The 19336-nt window shown below is 37.5% G+C and overlaps 1 protein-coding gene across 7 annotated transcripts in view; it reads left to right on the top strand.

Annotated features, from left to right (window-relative positions):
* Positions 1-16954, top strand: part of ZNF770 (zinc finger protein 770) — a 36361-nt gene extending 19407 nt beyond the window's left edge. For 4 of the 7 annotated variants that reach the window (XM_050334895.1, XM_050334892.1, XM_050334896.1 and 1 more), the window contains 2 exons: positions 1697-1956; positions 12974-16954. In XM_050334895.1, coding sequence (XP_050190852.1) covers positions 13113-15233 — 2121 coding nt within the window. In that variant the 5' untranslated portion in view covers positions 1697-1956; positions 12974-13112 and the 3' untranslated portion in view covers positions 15234-16954. Of the gene's footprint in view, positions 1-1696; positions 1957-8381; positions 8495-8581; positions 12494-12973 lie in introns of those variants that run through there. The other 3 variants (XM_050334897.1, XM_050334893.1, XM_050334890.1) reach the window with 3 other exon arrangements.
* Positions 16955-19336: the final 2382 nt, after the last annotated feature.

The raw sequence follows: 19336 nt of genomic DNA, 5'->3' as shown, positions 1-19336 counted from the left end.
ATAGAAAGCTGACAACTTCAACAATATATGGTGAAAGGTAGACAATCTGTGGAAGTGAGGGATAGGACCCTGCAAAATCAGTATTTCCTCTCTATCAAATGCAAAGGGCAGTAGACAGCTGTGGGCTGGCATTTAAGTGAAAAGGTGTTACACTCTCACAAGAGTTCTGGAGTAATCAAGGACACACAAGTAAATGTGTAGGCTAACATGAGTATCCATAATATATTATGATAACTGGAGAACTTGGCGGGTATGTAAAATTCACCAATTTTCTATTTTCTTCTTTTTGTTACTCAAGGTAATTTAAAGCTGAAGATGGCAGGGTGAAGCACTGTGAGATGGAAAATATTTTTTACCTTAACATTCAATCCTACAAGCCTTATATGAGTAAATGTTTAGCTTTAAAGCCAAACCCATATTTTTCTCAAAGTTAATAATTTTATCCTCCCTGAAATATGACTTTAGTTGATGGTAATCACATCTAATAAATTTCAACATATTTCTTGAGTTATCAAGTAATTTGATAATTTGACAGTTTGATTTGTCAAGATTCCCTGCAGTGTAGATAAAACTGATTGTATCGATGGACCAGAGATTTTGGAAAAGTCAATACAAGAGCAGTGGAGTTTAGGAATAGAAAGGATTTCATGGCTCATCAAATTCAATTCCTGCTATCACAGGTGGTCAGATGTTTCATGTTCTACTTCCGTTATATTTCTGGAAAAATAAACACACAGCTTTCCTAATTGTCTCACATCAAGACTTACAAGTTTTGCGACTACTTCAGATTCTCAGTCCCCCTCTTTTCACTTACCTTGTGATCCATATTGAAAATTGAGGCAAAATATTCAAATGCATTTTGAAGTCTGTATAGTTTATCCTCTATTGCTCCTTCGTCTTCTGTGCACAGGGCTGTCACTTACTGTTCTCTTAAATTTATGTGGATAAAGAACCTTTTGCTATATATTTTTAAGACTAATAATGCTTGACTTTTGGCAAATTTGTTTCACCCCTATACTTCCCATCACTGACATTTAGCTTTCCTTGCTGACCACTATTCAATTTAATTAGTTCTTGTAATTTCTTGAAGCTCACCCTTTCTTTTGAAATAATAAATCTAAAGACCAACTTGTATTAACCCTCCAGCTAACCGAAATGTAATCTGCATGTGATCACTTAAAATGTTTTTTGTGATCCAGCTGTCCTTTAGTGCACGTATCGCTTGCAAAAATCAAATGTAAATCAGTTCTAAAATAGAATCAGCTATAACTGATTCAGTAATCATTCAGTATTGTCTACCACATCCAGGAATAACTGGCTCCAAATGTTCTTATTGACACTTATTTCCCAGGGAGTGACACAGAAACTGATCTGCAGCAGTAATTTTGACTATTGTATTCCCAGCTCATTTATTTCTCCTTTACTGAAGCTGAGGTCCTAGAGAACTATAAGCCAGTTTAATTGTTAAATCTTTCAATTAACAAACAATAATTGTTTGACATTTCAAACGCTCATCAGCTCCAACTGCAAATAATTTTGTCCCTAAAATCTTCAACTATGGAAACCCCATAACTTCTCTGGGAAACTTCTTCCAGTGTTTTTCCATTGTCAAAGCAGAAAGGTTATGGGTTTTTTTTCAGGGAGAGGTGAAATTTCCTGGTTTTCAGTCCTTACTTTTTACCTCTTGTCTTTGCAGTGGTAACCACTGACAGGAGTCCGGCTCCAGCGTCTTTCCTTCCTGCCATTATGTATTTATACACATCAATAAGACCATCAGTAAGCCTTCTCCTTCTGAGGCTCAACAGTCACAGCTCTCTGAGCTTCTCCTCACAGAGCAGATGCTACTTAATCATCTTAGTGGCTTTTTGCTGGACTCACTCCAGGATGTCAAGCTCTCTCTCGTACTGGGAAGCCCAGCAGTGGACACAATACTGAGGACATGTTTGTTTTCTCCAGGTCTGTTTTCTGTTTTGTTTATGTTCACTTTACTGGTTCCATGAAAGGAATTAATTTCCATTTTATGAAAAGTCATTTTCAGCTCCTGCATGCATACATATACCTTGGAATTATATTGCACAATTTAATGTTTCAGTGTTGTAAGGAACACTTTATCACTCAGAGGCCACCTAAGCTAGCAAATGGCACTGGATATGCCAAGTCAGAAACACAAAACTCACATATTATACACAGCATGTGCAATTTTATATTGCATTTGATTTTTTCATTTCTATATCACCAGAAATTTCCTTTAAATTGAAACAAATGAATCTACAGGAAGGAGATGAAAGGAACGGGTACTTTCTATGGAGTATGTCAATCTGTAGATTAATTAATACATTGATTCCATTTGAAAGCGTGCATGTACCTGTCTTCCCACTGAGATACCCACTGTGCAATCAGTGGTAATTTAAAAATCAATTGCTCTTCTGTAGTAATTAAGTTTGTCCATTTAAACAGATATAATTGATAGAGCCTGAAACTAATTTCAAAGCAGAGATTCTTAAGGGATTCTAGAGATTAAGGGCTGTGAGCCAGCAATTTGTGGGTTTTTTTACTCAATAAATGAACATCTACATACACTGCTTTGTGTATCTGTTTCAAATGCATTATAGCAGATAAGAAAATTTTTTTGAAATATGCTGCTTAACAAAGCAAAGTATTTTGCTAGACAAAGCCAAAAAGTTAATGAAAGTGTGGTTTGGCACAATTGTATCTTAAAGGTACTGAAATATAATTATCCTTAAATTCCATAGAATTAAATGTGTTGCCTTCAAAATTTCACCTTTTTTTTTTCTAAATTTCTCTTTTTTTCCCTAGCTTTTTGTAAGTCTTCTTGAATAAAGTTTACTTTTCCCAAAAACATCATTAAAAGTTGTTTTCTCTTTTGAGCATAAAGAGAGACTTTATGGGGCTCTTGCCACACAGTGCTTAATCAAATAAAATATGATGCTTGCATGTGTAGAATACATATTTCTGAGATTCATTAAACTACTATCTCCCCTCAAGGCAATTCATTGTTATGCACCAGAGGGCCTTAAGATGGACTATTTAGGAAAAAAAAAAAGGCAGAATATAGGACAAGAGAAAAAGGAAGAAACCTAAGAGTAACATGAAATGAATATTCACAGTTTTTAAAGTCTTTGCAATTTACTGCAGCCATGAGGTGGCATTAATTGACACATTATCAAGTTATATACTGTGTTATGTGTCTATCTAGCCTATAATACAATAAAAATAACACCATGGAAGTCGCTGTAACACATTGCATATACAGCACGTGTTTAAAGCAGGGAGCACCTTACAAAAGCAGACACAAGATTATTAATAATAATATGTTGCAGTTAAAACTCACAGACTGTTCCTGCAACTCATATAATTGAATTGCCAACTGTCAGCTTGCAGAGGCATGTTCACAATATTTTAAGGCAAAATCTTATACTTCCTAAAAATTAAAGAGAATTGAAACATATTGGAATGAGGTCTGGTTTTCCGTATTAATATACTATAGCATATACCCACAAAAAGAGTAATCACTCATTTTTTGTTAACATTAAAACTGAGATGCTAATACCTACTCCAGACAGTATGTCTTCTACAAGAAGGGGAGCAATATGCATTTAGAATAATAAGGTAAAAGAGTTACATAGCTTATAGTCTTATATAAAGTTTTCTTTCCCAAATGAAGAAACAACTCAGCATTTCAGAATCTTGAAATTCAGTACTAGATTGTGAAACTGTTGTATTGTGGAATTTTTCTTTAAGGAAAGTTTAGGAATTCTTTTATTGTTTCTTTTTTACATTGTATTTTCTTTGGAAAAAATAATTAAAAAAGATTTTTCCATGTAACACTGCTTAGGCTAATTCTGTATAACCTCTCAAGTGCCAGGTTAGACAATGATCATGCAGATTGTTTCAGCATGCTCCTGGTTTATTATTTGTAAAACAAGGATAACACCAAAGCATGTACATTCTTCATATTCTACATATTCTCAGTATGTGGAAAATTGTTATTATTAGTGTGCATGGAGAATGAATAGCAACATCTGGATGTGGAAGCATCAGAAGGAAAAAACAGCTAGAGAGCTGGAGAACAGTTACAAGAATGGCCTGTATCCATAGCACATAGATTAACAGGTCATCAAGATCCTAGCACATATCTGCCTACAGTTTAGCAGGACACCCAGATGGTGGAAAGGGCACTGAGTAAATCCCAATGACTTGCTGAAGTGGGACAGGATAATAACCACAGTAAGGTTACAAGAAGAAATATCCAAACACAAGATATTAGAAGAAGGCATAAGTGAATGACTGAAACAAGTTTAGATTTAAAAAAAAAAAAAAATCCACTTTCTTATCTTAGGAGGTCTTACATTGTCGCTACAATATTGCAACATTATTTCCTACAAATCCTGCCAATTTTGTTCTTTGGTATGATGATGATGATGACAATAAGATCCTCACCTGTTATGCATTGCTAGAACTTCATTAAAATCAAGAGAGCTACAATACTCTACACCAGCTGTGGATCTGCTACATTAGTTTTTTATTTGGCACAAGCAGAACTCGGCTGCTTGTGTACTTGCTTCAGACCAGAGGTTTCATGAACAGGCTGCTAAGGCTGGATATATGTTAAAAGAAAAGAGATGCTTTAAAAAGAAAAAGATATGTAATCAGGTGATCTGCAATTCTTAAATGATTAACAGTATTTCTGGTTAGCTTTATGAGATGTATGTGTCAAATATTATGCACTTTTTATAGCTGGGGATTGACATCTAGAAGGTTAAGTGGCTTGCCTGTGGTCATATAGTTGTTTCCAAGCTTTCAGCTCTAGGCTGTCCCAATACCCGTTTTAACCACAAGACTTGGCTGTCTTTCAGTGAGGTTAATACATGACTGCATGCTATTGAAGCAATGATCAATGCTATCTAAGATGCTTGCTTGAGCATTTAAGGTTAAATAGAAATAAATTTTGTTCTGTAGTGTTAAAACTTAGCTTATGTGTTGCAAACTAGGTCAAATGTTATCTACACCACTGGTGATGAGACTTGATTTGATTTCTAACATTACTAAGCTAAGAAGTAGTGATTTACAGACATTTGTTTCTAGATATCAAAATATTACATCTCAAGGACAGTTCTGCAGAAATAACAGGGCCTGAAAAATTATCTTATCCTTAGGTTCTGTAAATGCTGCCAACTTCTCTTTCCTTGATGTATACAATGGCTACACCTTGAGTATTGTGTTCAGTTCTGGGCTCCTCAGTTCAGGAAGGATATTGAGGTGCTGGAGTGGGTCCAGAGAAGAGCAACAAGGCTGGTGAAGGGACTTGAGCACAAGTCCTATGAGGAGAGGCTGAGGGAGCTGGGATTGTTTAGTCTGGAGAAGAGGAGGTTCAGGGGTGACCTCATCACTCTCTACAACTCCCTGAGAGGAGGTTGTAGACAGATGGGGGTTGGTCTCTTCTCCCAGGCAATCAGCAGTAGGACAAGAGGGCATGGGCTTAAGCTCTGCCAGGGTAGGTTTAGGTTGGATATTAGAAAGAAGTTCTTTACAGAGAGAGTGATCAGGCATTGGAATGGGCTTGCCCAGAGAGGTGGTGGATTCACCATCCCTGGAGGTTTTTAAGATGAGGCTGGATGTGGCACTGAGTGCCATGATCTAGTAATCATGGTGGGGTTGGATCAAGGGTTGGACTTGATGATCTCAGAGGGCTCTTCCAACCCAGTTAATTCTATGATTCTATGAAAATTCATGAGTAAGCAATTATTTTTTAATATATATAGCAGTTGTTTGGAGTTTGCTTAGTATACATGATTGCCTCTTGAATTCTCAAGGACTGGAAGAGAAGTTTTAACACACAAAGCAGAAAGACAATACAAGTTACTGTAGCATCTTTAAATCTTTACTGATTTCCATCTTTGATTTTTTGTCTGTTCTGCCCTCTTCTGTTCCTCCTGCTAGGAGTCAGATGGAATCTCTGTAAAAGGATAGCTAAAAGAAAAGTATGAGTGAGCTGGCTGGCATGTTTTTCTAAGAAACTAATGCTGCATATGTAAATAATTATTTGTTTTATTTCAGCCTGCATGAACAAAAGAAAGAAAATAAGCAAAGCTCTTGGGAAAATGCCTCTGTACTAAGAAAATAAACCTCTAAGAAAGTTTATCTAAGGGAATGACTTATTTTGTCTTCAGTGTTGCAATTTCACTCAAAAATGGTCTAATCACTCAAAAATGGTCTAATCAATCATGTGATGTTTAAAAATGTGGGTTTGGGTGAGTTGTCTTTTTTTTTTTTTGAGAGTAAAGCATAGAAGACATCTAGTGGTCCTCTGTAATTCCTGAGTTAGGGCAGATATTTTGAAAGTAATAATTTAAAAAATTAAAAATTAGAAAAAATCTAGTCTTTCTTTATATGGAGTTCTGATAAAGAGTTTAAGATTTGATTAATAGGGTCCATTATGAGCTGTACATGCAGGTAGCTAAGTCAGAATTCTAGTGACTGGAAACTTTCTGTCCCAAGGGGGACAATCTAACCAGCATCATGCGTGCCTTTGTGTTTTATTAACAGACTTCTACAATGAATCTCTTACACTTTGCTGTGCCATCTGCATGCTCTTTTATGAGGCAGAATCACAGAACTATAGGGTGATTTGGGTTGGCAGGGACCTTTAAAGTCCATCTAGTCCAACCCCTTGCTGTGGACAGCAATATCCTTCATTAGACCAGGTTGCTTAAAGCCCCATCCAACCTGGCCTTGAACACTTCCAGGGATGGGTCATCCCCACCTTCTGGGCAACCTTTTTCAGTATTACCGCCCTCATTTGTAAAATATTTACTCCTTGTGTCTGATCTAACATCTTCCAGTTTAAAACTGTTGCTTCTTGTCCTATCACTATGGGCCTTGGAGAATCTTATAAGCCTCCTTTAAGCACAGGGAGGCTGCTATACGGTCTCACCAGAGCTTTCTCTTCTCCAGGCTGAACACCAGCTCTCTATCTTTCCTCACAGAATAGATACTTCAGATCCTAGACCATTTTTGTGGCCTCTTCTGGACTTGCTCCAGAAGGTCCATGTCTTTCCTGTGGTGGGGACTCCAGAACTAGATGCAGGACCCAACTCTAAACAGTTTCTGTCATTCTCTGGATATCTTCAGCCCCTTGCCTGCCACTCCTCGGAGGTAACCTGCAGCCACCAAGGGAGCTCTGACTACTGCAGGCCATCCATCTGTCCTTCAGCCCATGAGCTCTTGCACTTGTTTGATCCCTCTGTCCTGCCGAGGTGGCAAAACTGATACCTTTGTATGCACGTTATTGTAATAAGTAGTAATAGTTAAATTTACTCATCAAATTAGTAATAATAGTAATTTACTCATTAAATTGTAGTGCATGTTATATTCTCATATATATGTTATTATAATCACTGTTCTGTTACGGTTAGGAGACTGTAAGTTATAGAATGGTTCATTAATCTATCAGCATTGTAAGCTGATAAGCATGTAGCTTACATTTCTTAAGCTAGAAAGACAAACTATTGTGCCTTGTTAAGTAAATATTTTTGTATCTTACTTTTATAAAAAGCTTATTGTCTCATAGCAAGCATAAAGTAACGGAGGGAATGACAAGAATCAAAGAGTCAGGAGCGAGAATGATACAGAGTATCCAAGATGGACATCTGGAGGTGCCTGGGCACTGAGCTGCACACTAGGCCTCGAGGACTAAAGACTGATTGAGACTATGGACAGGAAAGCACCTGGCAACTAAAACGGGCTTGCAAAGAAAAACCAACCAGAACCAGACCTGCAAACTCGAATCCAATAGGGGGACAACAAGTGACAATGGGAGGGGAACTGATAAGGAAATAAAAGTTACTGTTTTTGCCTACTGCGCTTGTGCGCCGTGAGTGGAGCAGGAGTCTCCCCGGCCACCCAGCATGCTGTTTTGCTTATTTGCATTTTTCATATATCTTCAGTAAATTTTATTACTATATTTCAGCTCAGTTTCATTTTACTTATAACATTATTGAAGGTGCTTTTAGATTTCCTGGAAAGTGTCTTTTCCCCCCTTCGCTCCCAAGCACCATTTCCGAGCCTTTTAGGCCACTGGGTTTGGCCTTAAGATGTTTTCCACACAAAAGGGTATAACTCTGCCATCATGCTTTAGTTGCAACCTCGCAACCACCGGGAATTGGTTCCCTGCTTTTAGGATGCTGAATTAGGAAATGTGTCTTATTTGTGGAGAATAACGTGTCACCACCAACTAATAATTGATCAGCAGAGCCAGGGGACATTTTCTGCCTGGGCAGAAGTGAAGCCGAGGGCGCTTCCCCCGGCCCAACCCCGGGCCCGAGCGTCGGCAGGCGGGGCCGGATTGCGCGGGGGAACGGAAAGCTCCGGACCGGGTTTCCCGTTGTCCTGGTGCCATCCGGGGGGAAGAGTTTAGGTGGCAGCAGCTCCGGGAGGGATGAGGACGGTGGAGGTGCGGTGGCTGCTTCTTCAGGTCGCTCCCCTGGCCCTGCTGCGGCCGCCAGCGCAGCGCAGCGCGGGGGGCTGGGCCGGGGTCACTGCGCGATGGGGGACCCGGCGGGCCGGGCGGGCCGGGGCAGCGCGCCGGCGGCGTGTCTGTGTTGTGTCTGGGTGTGCATCTGTGTGTGCGTGTGTGTGCACCGTCTGCTCTCCGCAGAGGCTGCCTCGCTACTGCTTTCAGGTTTTCTGACTGGATTTACGTGTGTCCTGGTGGGGGGAGTGTTGGTGTCAGTCGTGGAGGTCTCGGGCCCCTGCAGCACGACATAGGTTTGTCCTTAAACCAGCCCTGCTTCATCGTCATACATCTTTTATTTTGTTTGCTTCAGGAAGTGTTTTGGAAATATGCAAGGAAGATAGGAGAGGATAAGGGGTGTTAGCTTTGAGGAGCAGTAACAAGTGATGTTGATTTCTGCACAACTGGTGGGTGGAGGTTCCATTTCTGAGTTGTCCCCATGGCACCAATCTAAACTTTTCTCTTGGGAGAACTGGTGAGGAAATTCAGCAGACAACGTGTTTGTCTCAGTGCTCTGTTTCCTCTCTCTCTCTGTCACACACTGTTTCATAAATCAGCAGCTAGATTTTCACTTTTCTGTTGTGTAGTTAGTATTACTGGAAGCAACTTATGTTTCTTCACCCATCTATTATTGCCATTCATTTTCTTATATAATTGTTTCTGGGAAGCTGTAAACATAAGCATGCCTCAAGGACCTGAGGATATACTACTAATAATAATGCAGAAGAACTCTTCATGGCAAATTTTGAAATATATTGAATTTTCAAGTCTTAAGTGGCTTGTTTTGAAGTACAGTAATGAGCAATTGGAAAGCAAGCAAGAATATATATCTTCTATAGGGTCAACTGTATAGGTGTGGGAATTTGACAGATGTTTGTACAGCCTTTTTTGGAAACCTCCAGTGCTGGAGGCAGAGCAATCTCCCCCCATAACTTATTTGTATGTGCATTAAGAAAAGCTTTGCAGCTGTAAGGACAATAATGTACTTGAATCCTCTCTACTATAATTTGAAGCCATTTCCATTCACAACTATAAATGGTTTGGGGAACAACTTATTTCTGTTTTCCTTAAAAGTGGTTCTTATACTTTGTTCTGTAGGATGTGTGTTCATTTTAATTGTGTCTCCTCTTTTTTAACTTAAACATTCCCAGTTACTTTAATCCTTTCTTATATATTTGGTATTTAAGCTCAGATCATTTTTGATCCTCATCTCAGAATTCATTCCCATTAGTTCATATGTTTGACTGGATTTGAAGGGCAGTATTCAGAACTGGAGAGAGTACTCCAGCTGAATTCTAAACACTATTAAGAAAGATTTATGTGCTGTCAAAACTGTACATCTGTTCGTGCATCCTGGTATGGACGGTAGCTTTTGGCATATTCACCTTCTGTTCCAACTTAGACTCCAGGTCTTTCCTGCACAACTATAACCTAGTAAGTTTTCCCCCTTGCAGTTGGTTATTCTGGCTTAAATTGAAGACCTTGTATTTATTCTTATTAAAGTGCCCTTCCTGGTTGGTTGGTTTGTTTGTTTTTGTTAGGGGTTTCTTGTTTAAAAACAAACAAAACCAAGGCAAACTTCTCTGATTAATAAAGACTGGATTTGAATTCAGAATTTTCTTCCATTATGGTTTCATGTTGTTGCAGCTTGCTGCCATTTATAATATTAAGAAAAATAATCTGTAGTTAATCACAAAACAATACTACTTAGGGGAATCCTCTGTGGACTTTCAGTGGCCTATGTTACTTCTTGATTCTATTTTTCTGCATGACCTTGCAGCCAAGATGAAAAGTAGTGTCAGTTTAATATTAAATTGGGCTTATGCCACAAACTAAATCCTTATCACAGAGGGAAGTACATTTTCTGACTCTAATTAGGACAAGCCTGTGTACTTGCAAGGCTGGCAGGAAGCAATATTCCAAGCTTGTCTTTTGCTCTTTGATCTTTAGCAGCAGCGTGTTTATTCCTTAGATGTGCAAGGCACAGAGCAGCCTGAAATAGATGTGGAGAAGCCTGTCCTTAGTAAATAGGATTTGAAAATATATTTGGGCCACACAGTAATGCTCATCTTGGCTCCTTTCTCCTTCCCCTGCATCCCCTTAGTTTACCTTATCTGAGCCTTCAGTTTTTCACAGGGCAAGAAGATCACAGCAAGAAGCTTCTCTCTGCTTTTGACACCTTGTACTACAGAGCATTTTCCTCATTCACCAGATAGAAACTTTAAAAAATTTATAAGCTAAATACAAAATCCCTTGTGTAATATGCCACAGCTGTCTCTTACTTCGGACTTTTTTTTTCTTTGCATGTCATTGTAGTGTTTGAGCATTTTCCTGATGTGTAAATTAGATCTGTATGACAGTATGTTATTTGAAATTCGTCAGTCTTCACAGTTCTTCCACGGGAGGTTTTCTTTCCCTGCTAATGGAGGCCGCCTTGAGCTGCACAGGAACTCAGCATAGCAGCGAAGCTTTTCTGCTTTTCTCAGCCTGCCTGTCTCTAGCTTCATGGTAGCACAAACTAGAAAGTATTTGGTGTCACACACTTAACTCTCTCTAAATTTCCATCTTTCACACAATGTGACAACAACTGGGAGGAAAAGGGGGTCTCCTAAAAGTGTTGTGTTTTCTTTCTTCTTCAAAAGAAGAAGAAACTGAGTAGCTGTTAAAATTCTACAGGAAAAGAGAATAAGAAGCAAAAGTTAACTTTCTAGACTACTTTATCTATCCTGAACTATTTCAGTGAGATTAAGGAAATTCTTAGTGTGGTGACAACCACACCTAAGGCAGACATCCAACTGTTACTTATTAAGGCCCACAATTATAAAGGAACAGATCTGTTAGAGGTGGAACTATCCTACCAGATGACCATGTTTTCTTTCAGTTAAGCTTAAGAAAAATCTCGATTCACCCAATACCTTCAGTCTTTGTGCATGTTTCTCGAATCTCATTGTAATTTTATTTAACTTGCTATAAATTGCAGTAGGCTTTTATTCTTTGCAGTTACTTTGAATAGATGTTTTAGATATTTCTGAATTTTTAAAAACTAAGGGCATTAACTGTGAAATGACAAGGAGTTTGGAGACACTGAATAAATGAATCTTTTATTCTGCTGGTATGGTGAACACATATACAGTTCGTAATAACTTTGAGATACAGAAGACATTTCTACTAACTATTGTTTGTGGTGTTTTGATACTACAATTCACAAGACCTATAACTTATGCTCTTGCTTTGAAGTTTGCTCCCTCCATCCCTTTTATATAGGTAATGCAAGTAATTCTGTTATTTGTACTATGCTTGTGGACTAGAATACTTAATCTGTCTTAGATGCTTCAATTTAGGAATGATGTGACCAATTGAAATTAGTCCAGAGATGATTAAAAAGAATGATTTTTTTTTTTCCCCCCATGGTGGACCTAAAAGCAATACTTAGGTTTTGGAACCTCCCTCACCAGAAGTTGTTAGGACCACTTTCGAGTGGTCTTAGACATGAGTTGGCTTCACAGTGGAAGGCTTGAGCTAAATGTTTGCTTGAAGTGCTTTCTGGCTGTTCCTATGAATATTTTAATAACTTTTTAGGCACTCAGGAATTTCCAAAGGTATTGCTTCTTGTTTGTAAGTCATTGAGCCTTAGCTGAGACACAGGAGCTTGCCCAACTGTGTTCCATCTGTTGAAAATTCAAGGAAAAATAATACTATTTCATTATTGTGGTTTAGACCAAAACAGTAATTATGATGAATTTGTATTCATGACTTCACAGTATATGCATGGTTCAGTATCACAACTCTGATACTATTGCCTTATAGTGAGATAGTGAACGTTGCCTGTGTTTTTTTTATGTTCTGGGGGTTGTGTTTGTTCTGATTGTAGTTTCTGGCTAGTGTATTGCTCTTCCTGACTGGCTCCAGTATTTGCCATTTGAGGGAAATCAAAAATGATTACACTGCTGGATACAGTAGGTAAGATGCAGAAATGTGAATAAGATATTTAACAATACATTGAAGCTAAGTGTTCTTCTTTTCACTAACACTGTATTCATTTAACTGATTTCTGAAGCCCAAGAAACCCTAGTTCTTCTCTTTTTCTCTCATAAACATTATATTTGGGAGTTAAAATTACTCCTGTAGGGAAGAAATTTTCTACAGTAAGTTCTTGTGATTTTTTTTTTAAAGAATACGCTTTATTTGTAAATATTATAAAATACAGTGTAGCTGCATTTACAGCACAGATGACTTAAACTTATTTTTCTTCTGGAAAGTAGTGTAGTTTTTCTGTATCATCTAATGTAAATGATTACTGTGTTATAAGGAAAGTATTTTAAGCCAAGTTACATCAAGAGTATTCTAATATAGATACTTTTGGACTCTTATTTAGAAAACAAGAGACAAACTTAGCAGTATTTTAATATAAGCTAAATAATACTCTCTTTCTTGTTTTAGGGAGCTGTGAGATTTAAGAATATCTCTGCTAAGAAAATTCACTGCTTCTACAGCCTTCCATCTTAGTGTGCAGTTGATTTCACTTGAAACACCTATCTGAAGAAACTAACAGTAGGCAAGGTGTAATTGCCTTTTAAAAATGTTAAAAGTTCAGCAGTGTGTAACAGCTGTCAAGATACCCAAGAAAAAGCCATATATTTGTGACATGTGCTATAAACAGTTTGAAACTCCATCAAAATTAGCTAGGCATTATCTCATACATACTGGTCAAAAGCCATTTAAATGTCATGTATGCAATAAAACATTTAGGCAGCTAGTCCACCTGGAGAGGCATCAGTTAACCCATAATCTGCCTTTTAAGTGTATTGTTTGTTATAGAAACTTCAAAAATGCAATCACTTTCTTAAAGCATCAGCAGCTTCATAATGAAAATTATGAGAATGACACAAAACAAGCAGAAAACTCCGTGGATTCTGAGCAAGGCAGGGTCACTTGCGGCATATTTCAGTGTTCTGCATGCTCGAAGCGTTTTAAAACTGAAGAGAGGTGGATGCTGCATCAGTGTCTGAAGTCAGATCATCTCCGTGGTGCCAGAAGGAGAAAGAAAACTCACACTTGTGAATCGTGTAACAAGACATTTCCATCAAGATCCAAGCTAGAAAGACACTTCCTTATTCACACTGGACAGAAACCTTTTAAGTGTTCTTCATGTGGCAAATCTTTCAGACAGTCAACACACTTGAAAATTCATCAGCTCACACACACAGAAGAAAGGCCTTTTCAGTGCTGTTTTTGTCAGAAGGGATTTAAAATACAGAGCAAACTTGTGAAGCATAAACAGCTCCATGCCCGAAATAAGACTTTCCCCAGTACTGTATGCAAAGCAAAGGCTCTTAAATATCCCAGACCACACAACCTATTGGAAGAAAAGAGGGATAGTTTTGACAGTGCTGACACACATGAGTCACAGGAGAATGACCCACATGATGTTCACTCGATTTATATTGTACCCTTTGAATGCCCAGCATGTGAGCAGTGTTTTGAAACAGAGCATGTTCTAAATTTGCACAAATGTTGTTATCCAAGAGACAGCAGAAGTTCAAATAATGGTACAACAGCTTGCAGACACAGAGTCAACATGAAAAATAAGATCCTGATGAAACTGAAGCGTACTGGAGCGAAGGCAACAGATTTTTCTCTGACTGACAGAAAAAAACCAAAATCAGGTCATGTTAGAAATCCTGACCTGGTTGCATCTAGAGATCAGCGTTCTGATCAGCATGCCTCCACTAAACCTTCCAAGGATTGCCACAGCAAGCTTGACGTGCACAAGGCACTTAGTAATCAGATGAAAAGAACGTTGACTGTGCCACTACCTTGGCAAGAGCACCTGCAACCTCACAACTTGGGCGTTAATTTAAAAGGTGTGCTTACTGGTGAAAGCATGTTAAACGTTGATGATTCACTGGATAATAAAAGTGATGCTTTTTATGGTTCATCAAGTGATAACTTCTTCGATAATCCAGAAGTACGTCACTGTGCTTTTTCAGCTTCTGCTAAAAATATACATAACAGACACAAAGTGTGTAAATGTGACAGATGTGAAAAAATTTTTCCATCCTTATCTAAACTTCAAAGACATTATCTTATACACACAGGACAGAAGCCCTTTGGCTGTAATGTTTGTGGGAAGACATTTAGACAATCAGCTCATTTAAAAAGACATCAGCTCACCCATACTGAAAAGAGACCCTGTAAAAGCCCCATTTGCCAGGTAGAATTTGAAAACCTGAATAAACTTTTCAATCACCAGGGAGATCACAATGAATTTAAGACTTCTCAGCCTGTGGGTTATTCTCAAACACCTTCACAGCCATCTGGCTTTCAAGAATTTGAGCTGATTCAGTCAAACCAAGCAGCTGAAATCAAAGTTGAAATCGAGTCAGGGGATTTTGTGCTTGACACCAGCAGTAGAAACCCACAGCTGTATTTGTGTAGTAAATTGTTGAAAACAGAGCAAAGCTGTTACAGTTATTGGCATGATTTTTCTGAAGATACTGAAAAAAGTGAAGTTGCTAACAAATTATATCAGTGCAGTATCTGCTTTAAAACTTTTAAATCTCATTCTAAGCTTGAAAGACATCACCTAATGCATGCTGGACAGAAACCTTTTGAATGTTTAGTTTGTGGAAAAAAATTCAGACAGACCCCACATTTGAAAAGACACCACCTTACTCATTTTAAAGAGCTTAAAGCTTAGCTCCACTGAGCAACAGGTGGTGTGGTTTTTTATCAAAAACTGGATAATGTCCTATGAAATCATAGATTTAAACTTTTAGCTGCACAATTATTAAAAAAATTACATTAGACCAAACAACTGAAGGGGATTATATTTTTCTGTTACAGAGATGAGATGGTGAAGATGATACTGTCTTCAGAACTGTCTACTTGTTATAATTTGTGAGATATGAATGTTGAGATGTTTTAAAAAATGCAACAAAAAAGCCACTTTGCATTCCTTTGGCTAAATTAATTTATAAATACACGTTCTCACTGTATTAATAGTGTTGCAGCAGTCTGCAGTGCTCCATGAATCAGATATTTTAAAAGTTTTACCTTTTTCTGTGTAGCATTTTATGTTCAATGACAACTATCAGAAAAGTAAAAACATAAAGTAATTGCCAGAATATTGAAAAAATGGTCCTTTCACTTTCTTCTGTCTCCCTATATGTTGCAAGCAAAGGGCACTTGCTGTATTTATTTAATATTTTTAAAATGGTTATTTTTAGAAAAAAGATACAAAAAAAGGAAGAAAGTAGAAAAAGGGGAGAAATGAGAAAATGAGATAAACACGAGGCTTAATGAGAAAAATGTTGATGTGGCATTATAGAACATTCTCTTTTCTATAGAATAGAAAAAAAATGCTTTTTAATGTGCTTGGAGATCTATTCCTCATCTTGGAGATGAGGAATTTGATTATTTCCCTTTTTATATAGAATATAAGGAGACAATGCTATAATGTTAGGATTTATAATCAGTTGATCTATTTCACCACTTGATTAACTCCACTCCCTTGTATATCCCTTGCCTTCTCTAGCTCTTTTGGCCTAATCATATATTACTGAACTATTGCTGAAGTGGACAAGAAATCATCATTAACTTTACCAATGTGCTTACTATCTGTTCTGGTCTCCTTTCCTTCTAGCATACATATTGAACCAGTAAAAGAAATGTTCTCTAAGATGTGATAATAACTCAGACAAGCAGTTTTGCCAGGAAGTCATGTTCTCATTATATGAAATATAAGAGACTGAAAATTACTTTTAGCTGAATTTAAGTAATTCTGATTTTGTATTAATAGAATCTGTAGCTATACTTTCTGGTAAGTAGATGGCTTTGTCCGTTGTGTCGAAGAGGCTGGCAAGAAGTGTAAGTGCAGTGGAGCTTTATACATTACGAACAAGAATGAAGTTTGTTTCTTTTTTATTTTCCTCTGAAAAAACTACCTTTTAGGATACCTTCTTTGTTATGCAACTTTTCAGTAGTTGAAACCTGAAGTTTTTTATCCTACTTCTAAATTAATATCTGTAAGATATGTGAAATTCTCTATTTAAATAGATCCATATTTATTTAAGTAAAATGGGTTTGATTTTTTATTATTTTTGAAGTGGCATGAGCTTTGTAGTATTTGGTGAATGTGAAGTGAAGGATAAAGGGCATTTTTATTTTCATAGATGTTATTCTTTTCTATTTTCAGAGAGCATAAAACCAGGAAAAATACTCAGAAACTGTCTGTAGTTACTATGATTTTTGTATGACAGACAAATCCAGTACATTAATAATGACTCTAGTTATATATTGAGATTTTTCTCTCCCTGTGTGAATTGTTTCATATTGAAAGAACACTGTATAAAATGTTTTGAAAGCATATTGTAGAGCTCTTTTAAAATACTTGTAATAAACTATTTTATTTATATTGTACTTTTATTGTATGTTTTATGTGCAAACATAAAGGGGAGGTAATACAGAAAGATACTTTTGAGGGATGAATAGACATTTGTACAAAGTGTTACTGTCTGATTAATTTGCAAAGCAGTAAGAGCCACCTTGTTTATCTGGCACTTTATCCCTTTATAAAAAGTTTTGTGTCAGTATAAACTCACTGATTTTAAGGGGTTAATGTCAGAAACTAGTTAGAAAGGGGTAAAATCGTTTCTAAGAGTCAGGAGAAAACACTCTGAAGTTGAAATCTTGTGTCCTTTGCTGTTAACAGTAAAATTCACTGGAACTGCTGTACTGACTGATCACATCATCCATTTTCTACCTAGGAAATGTGGCTATGGATGTCTTTAAAATGTTTATGCTGCTCTGTCATTGCACACAAATGAGTGTTTTAGGTTGCTCAAAGAATCACCGGCAAAGGTACCTTTAAAAGCAGGTTTAATGTAAAAGGGAAGGCATGACAAAGTTGGTTGGCAAGGTTCACTGTACTACTTTTTAGATGGTTAAAGTACATGAAGAAAAATCAGGCTAAAATCTAAACTAAATCAATCTAAAACTAAAATCAACCTAAAATTATCTATGTGGAGGCTGAGGATGGAAAAAGGGTAAGAATGGGAAAGAGTAAGGATAAAAGGAATAAGGGAGACCCTCCAGATGAGGGTTCTCAAGGTTCAGAGGGCACTCCCTTACCAAACTTTGTCCCGGATTTGACCAATGGGGTGGCAGTTGTACCCCCACACAATGTTGGCAGAAGGTCAAAACTTACATATATTTGTTCCTATATATGTCTACAGAAAAATTCAAAAAGGAAAAAAAACAATGATAAGCCACAGAAAAACTGTTTAATCACTTTTGTAGCTGCTTCTCATTGAGTGCTGGGTGCCTCACTTGGCTGTGATCTGCTCTAACTATTACACCCAGAGCCAGTAAGAAAAGTTAGTGAGGCAAACTGCAAATAGACACAAAAAAACCTTAATTGAAGTTAATGAGACCTTAGCCTTCAAACTGAGATGCTGGCTCTAATGTTTACTTTTCCTGGCTGCCTTCTAGTATAAATGTGAAATTCTGAAAGTCATAATCTTGCAATAGTAGCTCATTTGAGTAACACTTACCTAAGTACAGTTGAATGACTCTTAAATCAATAAAGACTATGAATTCGGTCTGTCTAATGGCCCCTTGTAATAATGTTGAAAATGCCTAGATCTCCTAAATAACTAAAGGGTTCACGGTTCATATTTCTAGCACAAGGTTTTGTGGATTTTTAAAGTGCAAGTTTTAACTTAATAGCCTAGTTTTATGGTCTGATGGCTGTGAATGAGATGTGTCTGAGAGGCAGTTATCATAAGGACAATTGAAATTACAGAAGTGACTATGCTCTCATATAATGTACTTTTATCCAGGTTAAGCAAATTAGCTGTACTTTTGTACCTTTTTATGTAATGACTAGTTCTGTCAAGCACCTTTTAAACAGCATTTTTTTAACATCTGTTATAAAGGTGAATATTTAAAGTCCATGCAAGTGAAGGAGAAATCAGTCTTATGCCTGATACAAAATCACTCAAAAGTGATCACCTCCTTGTTCAGAAACTATTGTTCTAACATAAAAGTGTCATATCTGTCCTGAGTTCTCACAGGTCTCTGCTGTTTTACTTCTGTTCTCTGCCATTCCAGTTCCTGTCTGCTTCCAGGATATCCTAACGTGTGGCTTGATTCTGTTACACATCTGACATGATTTGGATATGTCGCTGAAATTTTTCCTCTTCACTGGAATCCTTCCAGTGTCCCTGGCGCTGAACTGTATGGATCTGTGAAATCCCACATGTGACTTCTAGTCCAAGAGTCATGGAGGTGGTTGTTGCACATGTGCTGCCCTGGCATGCAAAATAGTGCCTGAGGATGTGAGTGCATGAAGATGCAAGAAGCTGAGTGCTGATGTGTAGACTGTGGTGTGTCATTCTCCTCTGAAAATCATCTGGGTGTGTAGGGTAGTAAAAGCATATGGATATGGTGACTGTCCAGCTTTTCCCATGGCACTTGAATGTCCCTTGCTGATGAAGTGAAGGAGGGGAAACAGAGAATTACGTGGCCACTGCTATACGAAAAAGTAAAAAACTGTTCCTAAGCATGGCATCTCCCATTTGTACTGCTAATGCACTGCACTCATACTCTGTTGACATAAAGGAAAACACTATCTTCCTGGCATGCAAATTTGCATCATTTTATTTGTGCACTTTTTTAGAGTATAAATTTTAATCCTCAAGTATGTGTTTGCAAAAGGAGCTGGCTGAGTTACGGAAAATCAGATGATTTCCTCAGTTTCCACTTTATTTTGATTCTCAGATGATCCTGAAAATACAGCAA

The sequence above is a fragment of the Myiozetetes cayanensis genome, unplaced genomic scaffold (assembly GCF_022539395.1).
Source record: "Myiozetetes cayanensis isolate MyiCay16 unplaced genomic scaffold, myiCay2020 scf6-25, whole genome shotgun sequence".
NCBI classification, from domain to species: domain Eukaryota; kingdom Metazoa; phylum Chordata; class Aves; order Passeriformes; family Tyrannidae; genus Myiozetetes; species Myiozetetes cayanensis.
This window is presented reverse-complemented; position numbering and strand designations above follow the sequence as displayed.